The sequence below is a fragment of the Panicum hallii genome, chromosome 7, assembly GCF_002211085.1.
Source record: "Panicum hallii strain FIL2 chromosome 7, PHallii_v3.1, whole genome shotgun sequence".
Lineage (NCBI taxonomy): Eukaryota > Viridiplantae > Streptophyta > Magnoliopsida > Poales > Poaceae > Panicum > Panicum hallii.
Genome location: NC_038048.1, coordinates 3,832,164 through 3,841,252, shown reverse-complemented (window position 1 = coordinate 3,841,252; position 9,089 = coordinate 3,832,164). Strand labels below are relative to the sequence as shown.

At 46.3% G+C, this 9,089-nt stretch overlaps 1 protein-coding gene across 1 annotated transcript; it reads right to left on the bottom strand.

The window, feature by feature from the left end:
* Window positions 1-6,028: 6,028 nt before the first annotated feature.
* LOC112899490 lies at window positions 6,029-8,037 on the bottom strand. The gene is made up of 2 exons (XM_025967985.1): window positions 7,094-8,037; window positions 6,029-6,764 (listed from the first exon to the last, which is right to left on the bottom strand). Exons 1-2 carry the CDS (start codon window positions 8,035-8,037, stop codon window positions 6,161-6,163), a joined length of 1,548 nt encoding a protein of 515 aa, XP_025823770.1. The 3' UTR covers window positions 6,029-6,160.
* Window positions 8,038-9,089: the final 1,052 nt, after the last annotated feature.

Genomic DNA, 9,089 nt, shown 5'->3' with positions numbered 1-9,089 from the left:
AAATTCATTAAAATTAGAGAAAATTACATTAGGGTGTTACACAGCACCCCCTATCATAGATGGGTTTTTGGCGATTGGCTGGGGCTTCATGCGGAAAAGATAGCGGAAAAGAGCCCAATGGGGCTCAATTCCAAGGAAGGCTTCACAGAAGTGGATGAAAATTGAGATGTGACAAATTGAGTTAGGGTTGAGGTGTTGCAGCTCAATCCCATAGAAATAAAGAAGGCCATGGAAGAACAAACAAGTGTGGAGGGCCAATCCCCGTTCAGAAAAAGAGCAAAAAGAGACGATCTCGTCGACACTTTCCATGGGGAAAGGGTCGCGAAAGGGAAGGCGCCAATTGACGAGATCCCTTTCCTGAAGCAAGCCTCCCAACACCAAATTTGCGAGATTGTGGCGAGAACACTTACTAATTGACCACTCGCCGGTTGCCGCTTGCGCTTCTTTCAAGTCCTTCTGGTTGGTTTTCTTCGGCGCCATTCCGAATCTGTTAAGCCACGAGTTGTTCGCACAACGCTCGGGGGCTGCGGTCGCAGGCTCGAAGAATTTCGACTACGCAGGGCGGTGGAGGGGTGACGGCAGGGTGAGATCTAATTGGGGTTTTGTTTTTTCTCTGGCGGCGATGTAAGATCTGAAGGCACGGAAAAAACCCTAACTGACTGCGGGGTTAAATAACCAGCGGTCAGGCAGTGGTTTACTGTGCGAAAGGTGAAGCGTCGCACAAGGGGAATACTTGGAACACGAGCGGTTTTTTGGTGGATTTTTTGGGCAGTTACTTGATTAACCATTTTTTCAGGGTTAATTGTCCCAAAAAAAGAGGTTTTTCGAGTTTCGAGTTCAATTTCTGCCAATTACATCATCTTGGACTATATTTTCTGAACAGGGAAAATTTTTGCCACGACCTTTGGGATCCTTTTTTCCAAAATTTGAAAGATTTGGATTCAAGGTTCGGGGGCTGTGAGACACGTGGCATCGACTACTTATTTTTCGAAAGTACTTGAAGGATAAGAAGAAAAGACTCAAGACTAGTTTGACCCTCAGCTTGATTCTTCGATTCAACCTAAGGCTCGGGGGCTACTCCATATGGAGTGTGATTATTCATCGCACCCCATACAAAAGAAAGAATTCGGGGCATGAGCACCTCATAGCTTCGATGCAGTCAGAAGAGTACTCGAAGAGAAATTTCAAGACGGAGCTTCGAAAGAAGTCGAAGACTACTTCAGAAGTACACGAAGAGCCCGCAGTACTCAGCTACGAAGAGCTCGGGGGCTTGTCAGACCCGGGACCACAGGGCTGTGTACATCAAGGAGTCCATATTGGGCTAGGGGATAGGACGTGTCCTGTACCTTATTTATGTTGTATTCTACCCGCATGCGGAGTAGAACTAGTCGATACAGAAGGAAACTACTCGAGTTGTACTGGAGTACGATTCCTAAGCTAGTATCACGCTAGGATTTATGTAACCCTGTCTCCCCGGATATATAAGGGCGGGCAGGGACCCCCTCAAAACAGGAGATCACCAGATCGACATCAAGGCAATACAAACCATCATACAGGACGTAGGGCATTACGCATATAGCGGTCTGAACCTGTCTAAATCTTGTGTTGTCTGTACCTTCGAGTTCCTGATCTCGGCGCATCCCAACCCAAAACCTACCACCTTGGGTATACCCCTCGGTGGGCGCCGGATAAAACCTGACAGCCACCTGATATTTCCCATAGAATTCCCTAGGGCTTTGCGTTCTAGCACCAACCTTAAAGAATCCAACGCACGTTGAAAATTCATTTGTTGACCAATTTTATCCTGAAAACACTTTTTAAGAGCCACTGTAGTTGTAAAAGCAAACTTGCAGCCTTGATACCAGCTGTGGCAGAACCGCCTGAATTATTCCGGCTCAAGTGCGCTAGTCATCGCTGCCTAGCCGATACTAACTCAACGCACTTCAAACGGAACAATCCGTTGGTCTGTCGGGTCTCCACCCGATACAACCACGGTTCAACAGGATCGAAGCAGGTTTACCTCGCACGAAGGCGAGTTTACAATCACAGCACAGCTCATTAACTTTTTAAGTTACAGAAACGCAATATTATTACAAGCCTTTTTCAAACTTAATGTAGCTTATACAAACAGTGTTTAAAACGACAAGTTAAGCTGCTTGTCCATGTTCACAGCGGAGGGAAAATAAACACGCGACTAAACACGTCGCGAAGGCTGACACCATGCTCAGCCCAATGCCTGGTGTCACTCCGGAGGATCACTGCCAGCCGGGGACGGATCCCACTCCACGGACGAGCCATACGGAACAGAAGTTGGCCATGCAGAACTATCCGTGGGGTTCTCGAAGGTCATACCTGAAAAGTTTACTAGCAAGACTGAGTATACTAATACTCAGCAAGACTTACCCGGGATTGGGTATACTTAGCCCGTAATTAGACTCATGAAGGCATTGTAAAGGTTCTGGGTTTATTTTCAGCTGAAAAGCAACAAAGAGTATGATCTACTTTCAAATTTTAGCTTTCAAGATTCTAGTTGATTATCCATTCTAGGTAAGCACCTACACTAAGCAAGCAAGGTAGAGATTGGCATCCATCAAGATTATTCTAGCAATAGTTACACTTCTTACCCTATGTGGCAGAAGGAATAAGCAGTCTCAGTCTCCGTGAGAAACGGACGATTCTGAATCGAATTTCACCTTGCAAGGGTAAACCTAACTCACACGCTTGGAACATCCAAAGATTGTTCCGAAGCAACCGTTTGCCTTTCATTCCGGGTCGTGGAACAGGGCCACCACAAGCGACTGTAGGACCGTACGCACACCAATTGTGCAGGACATACGTCAGTAGCGCGACTACATGACCGTATTCCTATCCGCAGTGCGGAACGCACTCCCGCACGTCGGTGCGTGAGAAAAACCAATTTACGAGTGGTGGGAGGTATGTCCACTTGCCGGGCCGATTGGTTACTAGGCTTACCGCTTTACCATATTTCGCGGCATGTGGCTAGTACTTTCAAATGCTTAGCCACCACTACCACACGCTGCGACCTTAACAACTTTTATCAAAACAGACAGGGTAAAACTCTAGGTCATGACACCGTACATGACCCTGTCCATCATCCTTATAGTGATTGCAGAATAGTAAACACGCAACTCCTATGTCGCGCGATTGACAGGAAATCACTCATCTTTTACCGGTCCTATTAAGCAGAGCGTCTACGCAATAAGGACTCGGGTACAATACATTGGATCCCTAAGATTTTATGCAACTAGGGTTTCATTTCAACTCCTAGACATAATGCAAGATATATAATATAATAATGAAATTGTAATAAATTGAAATACTGGGGTATGCATCGAGGCTTGCCTTCTTGAGTGGGGTTGGGGGCAGGAGCGTCAGAGACTTCTGAACTTTGGTTCGGGGCTTCAGTTAGATTTTCGACGACGTTTGTTGGGTCTTCAGAAAACCCTTGATCCTGTCCCAAGATTAGCTCGTAGTCTCCGCCGTCGAGCGTCGTTGATTCTACATGACATGCAATAATTTAGAATGAGATGGTGCTTGAGTTTAAGAATTTCATTTCACAATAAAGTTGCAATCCAACAACTTAAACAATATAAACTCATGAAGCAAGGAGGTTTAGTTTTAAGTTACCATTTATACTTAAGTTATGGTTATAGTACTGGAATTACTAAAAACAGAAATTAAAACTCTTGAATTTGAATTCAAATTTCAAGTTTAATTTCAAATCTTATGTAAATAGAATTATAAAGTCTTGAAAATTTAATTATAAACTAATTATTAACATATTAGATTATGATAAAAAGATCTAATTAAATAAGCTTAAGGAACATGCTTAATTAATTTCACATCATTTTAAATTTAAATTGCCCAAATTCAAAAGAATTTAAACTACAAAATAGTGCTAAGTTTGAAACTTTTACACCAGCTCACACATGACCTATAGAAGCTACATACCAAAAATCACAAGAAGCAAAGCTAGTATGTAGAAGTTATGCACCCTATACCTTTTTACCTTGAGTTTAAAATAGATTCAAAAATATTTAGTTTCAAACTAAACTTCATTAATAAAAGTTGTGGAGAATCTAGTTTCCAACAAAACCAGTTTGGAAATTTTTGGATTTTTCTACAATTTGCTATGAATTTTGCAAGTCAGCAGCCTTGCTCACATAAAATAACACATGAGTTTACACTGGGGTCCTCGGATTCTTGCACTCAGGCCCTTAGAACAGAAAAGGATATCACAGATATGCCCTTGCTGGCTCTCGACGGCGTCCGGTGTCCCTGTCTCCGGCGCTCTCGCCGGCGGTGAGGTCCTGGGTGGGGAGGGATCAGTGCCACACGACCTACAGAGGCTACTGAACACGATGGGGGGTGATGTGCTTGAATGGCAGTAGCGGAGCATGGTCGGTGACGAGAGATGGCGGCGGCTGTGGCGGCGCGTCGTCGTTCCCGGCGAGGGGCCGGCGAACATGGGGGAACAAGCTGCGCGTGAGCACCGGGGAAGTGCGGGGATGCTTTCCCCCAACTCAATTTGGATAGAAACAGGTTGAAGAGTGGTGATCGACGGCGGGGTGAACCTCGGGTCCTTACCGGCGGTAATGGCGGCCGGCGTTCTGCAGGCTAGGGCGATGGAGGGCAATGAAGGAGGGGCGGGATCGCTTCAGGAGGATGATGTGGTGCTGATGGTGCCTTTGATCGGGGCGGAGAGGTCTTATATTAGTGGGTCGACGGGAGGTCGAGCGGCGGCGGAGGAAAGGGGCTCGCCAGTGTTGCGGTCCGGTGGTTCTGGTGGAAGAAACTGGATTGGATCACTCAGCGAGCTGCGGTGGATCATGGGGGTGCTGTTCGTGCTTCGGATCGAGGATGGGGAGCGGTGGTGGGGGTTGCCGACGGTGAGCCGGAGTCGCGGAGGAGGTCCGGTGGGCGGTGGCGATCGGAGCAGGGAGAATTGGATGGAAAAGAAGTGTGCAAATGCTAGAGCGTGTACCAGAGGAGCTAGGGAAGGCGCTCGGGGTCCAGAAGAGGATGTGCCCATGCACAAGCAGGAGCTGGCGCCTCGGCGGCGCTCGGCCAGAAGAAATATGACGTGGAGGACGCAAGGGCGAGCCAGCACGGGGTCAGGAGGGCAGCGGCAAGGCGGGTAATGACGCGTGGAATCATCGGAAGGCAGGAGGTGGCGCGAGAGACGCTGCGACGGTGAGCGGCTGTGAGGCGCAGTTCGGGCAGATGGCAGGCGACGTGGCGAGGGCCGGGGGTGACCAGCGCGAGGGCGGGGAGGGCGGCGGGGGAGCGGAGAAGGGCACGTGGACGGCACAAAGCAGCGCAGGGACGGCAGGGGTGGCGCACATGGCCGGGACAGCGGCGGCGGTGCGCGGCAAAGGAGAACAGAGGAGAGGGAGAGAGAGGTAGACGAAGAGGGACCCGGTTGTAAATTCCAGAAAAGACAGGGACTCCACTGTAATGCTTAAATAACTTTCAAATCAGTGCTCAAATGGAGATGGGCCCAAAAGCAAAAGTGTATGGTTTTTCAAAATCTACAACTTTGCTTTAAGGCTTATCTGCAGAAGAGCTAAGGATGTGTAATTAATTTAAAACTTAACAAGATTTCCAAACTTTACATAAATCCTATTTTAAAACTACACCACATACACATCCTATGTGTAGTTTCATCTAAATTTGCGATTTAAACACAAGTTTTTGACTTTTGCAAAACAACCCTCATACATTTAAATTCTACCCTCCATGCTTACCCATTTAGCACTAAAGAACCTTTATTAAAATATAATTATATAAACAACCCTTTTCCCTTAGCATTGAAATTTGTAAACACACTTTTACCACCTATTGCACATAACATCACACTTAAATCTAGGGTGTGACAACACTAATTACCTGAGTGTCACAATTTCCCTGACATGTTTTGAATTCTTCACATCCTGCCACTTTATTGTTCATATAATATTTCTGTACATAGGACAGGATCCATTACTGAAACTTTTAAACCAAGGTACAATACGGTACATATAGGACTCGTACTGAAAAGAAATTAAATAACCCAACTACTCATGTTTTGAAATTATATCAATAAACCAAGTATGACTAGTCTCAAACATGAGGCCACCTCAATTATTTACAAGAATATTCAATTTTCCTTCATTGTACTGCCTTTGTTAAGCTCTCCAATCATACAAGGTGTATACACAAATGACTCATATATATCATTTGTATAGTTATGATAGTAACTCTTCGGGCGTGAGCTGCCAAGATACTGAGCCTTTGATGTGTTCAAATGATAGGCCACCACTCTAAAGTAGTCAACCAAAAAGATAACTCCCTTATAAGGGTGGAATCCAAGAATGTCAAAGCCTGCCCCATAGTATTCCTCATCAGTTGATCCAGCTGTAATTGTAAAAATATCATCACTGTCAGAGTCCCACTCCAAACTCTCTTGCATAGCTTCAGAAGCATTATCAGTGTCATGCACATCATGCACAATCCAAGGTGCATCCATCTGTTTGCCATATCTTACATGATAGGCAAGGTGTGTAAGGTCATCTTCATACTTCAAGATCCACTCCATCTGTCCACATGATTCATTGAGGATCCAAACCCGTAATTGGCACTTTTGAACTATCCCAAAGTACATACCTTTCTCTAGTATCCCTAGATACGGTTTATAAGATGTGTTCTTCTTAATGTCTCCTGGCGTTTTAATTACTTGGTAATTACCATTCAACAACGAAATCCTGAAAATATTAACCACATATATAGTCAGCTCACAACACAAATTGCTGATTTATGTTCACTTTACAATTGAAGTAATGAAACTAAGAAAACTAAATATAAAAGCGCACAAGAACGTTAAGAACACCCGCTAAAACTCTGGCGCCAAACTAGTTGCGCAGTACGTCCAAATAAAATTAGTATGGTCACGTATAGATAAAAAAAGAAAAAGTGTATTTTTCATCCCTTAACTATCTTGAAAGTGTAACTTTCATCGCTTATGTATTACCTCTACTAGTGAGAACTTTGCACACTTCAACAAAGTAATACGTGTGGTAGCATCAGTTTTTACCTCGCAATGAAAGAACCTCGGCAGTGTACATACAACGCTCCTTGCCAGTACGCAGCGTAGCGCTGGCGTGGCCCCCGCCATGTCGGTTCCGGTTGATCCAACCGCATGTCTTGGACTGTTGCCACCGGCTCGCCTTGGCGGACAAAGGCCCTCTTCTCCCACCGGCCAGCCCTCGACGAGAACACCTCCAACGTCCATGGCGTCGGCGGCCACGCTATCAAGCGGCATGGATCGTCGCCAATCTCATCCGCTGAAGGGATCTGCTGCTGCTGCTCCTCCTCCTCCTCGTTAACGACGTCTGATGAGAATTGCAGCCAATCGTCGAGGCAGAACGGGGCATCATCTACCCCGTGCAGCCGCACCTCCATTGCACGCCGCTCATTTCTCACCTTGTCGCAGCCTGGGGTTTCTGGCTGTGGCCTCTCCAGCTCGGTGGGGATCAAGAGGACCTCATAGTGCGTCGACATGGCCGGATCAAAGGTGAGGTATGCGCTAGCGTAGTAGCGCCATCTGGCCCCCACGTCCCACCGGGGTGGCGCCACAGGTGCCCACCTCTTCGTCGCGGGGTTGCACACGCATAGCTGGCTACCATGCTTGATGTTGCAAAGCACGAGGCCCCGGCAGTGGTCCAGCACAGACCACCAGTCCCTGTGGCCGTTGGGCAAGAAGCCGAGCATGCTGTCGATCTGGCCGGAGCTCGCGGACGATGGCCGAAAGGGGCGGGCGAAGAGGTGCGGCCGGCTGTGGTCGATGTAGTTGACGAAGACACCGTGCACATAGTGTGGGAGAAGATTGCGGTGCGGGAGCAGCAGCGCGCGGGCGTCCACGGTGGCGCGCCAGGCCCTACAGACCCTCCGGGCCTCGGCGACGCTCCGCGCCGGTAGGCTGCGGAAGATGTGGGCGAGGGCATCGTTCGGGAGCGCTCCCACCTCCGTCGTCTCCATGCTGGATGGGGTGTGTGCGAGAGTGCTATGCAACGAATGTGTTACCAAGGCTGGAGGTGGTGGTGCTTATTATAGATGTAAGGTAGACACAGCTGTGGTTGGGTGATTGGAGTACAAGTTATTGAGCTGGCCAGCTAAGTCAACGGGAGCAAACTTGACCGCCGCGAAAAGAAAACGGCCGCCAACAGACAAGATGCCTACCTTCGGCCCCAAGCTGCTAACATAATTACAAAGCATATGAGTGCTGCACAATATATCCTCACACACTGGTAATACTTTATTAGCAGGGTCTATATTACGGATACGATGGTCTTTATTAGGCTTAGTCGTGCTTTCTGATTACGTACTTCCCTCCATTCCAAAATATATGGTGTTTTAGTTTTAAAACTAAATCTCTTTAAGCTAAATTTTTAGAAAATACACAAACATCTATAACATCAAATTACTTAATCCATCATGAAATATATTTTAATATTTTGACAGTAATTTTATTTGGTTTTAGATGATAACCTATCATTATGACCAATAGCCTAAAGCAATCATGTGAATTTGCATATAGAACAGAGGAAGAATTCTAAAAAAACCATTGAACAAGAAAAATATTATAACTTTACGAGAAAAATTTGGAACATCCGGATTATAAAAAGTAAACATATTCATATTAGATCTTATGTTGAGTGTTAATTATAAAGATTAATTGGATCTATGCTATTATAATTGGCCGAGTTCAGAGATCTGTCATTACTATTCGTCATATTGCAAACATACCATTAGAATTTTACAGCTCTTGGAAACACACCACTACTTACCCTTTTGATGTATCTATAAAAAGATCTGGACTAGAATACCCTTACTTCTTCTTCCTCTCATCCCATCTCCTTAGTTCTTTCTTCCCCACCTGAACCTCTCCGTGTCGAGCATGGGCATGCTCCTGCTCAACTGCTCCCATCCCAATTAATGAGCGCCACATCACTAGGAGCTCACCTTGGCTTGGTTTCAAGGGTCTTCAAGTGAAGGGGATGTCCGGCGGGTGCTTGTCAGCGTGGGGGCAT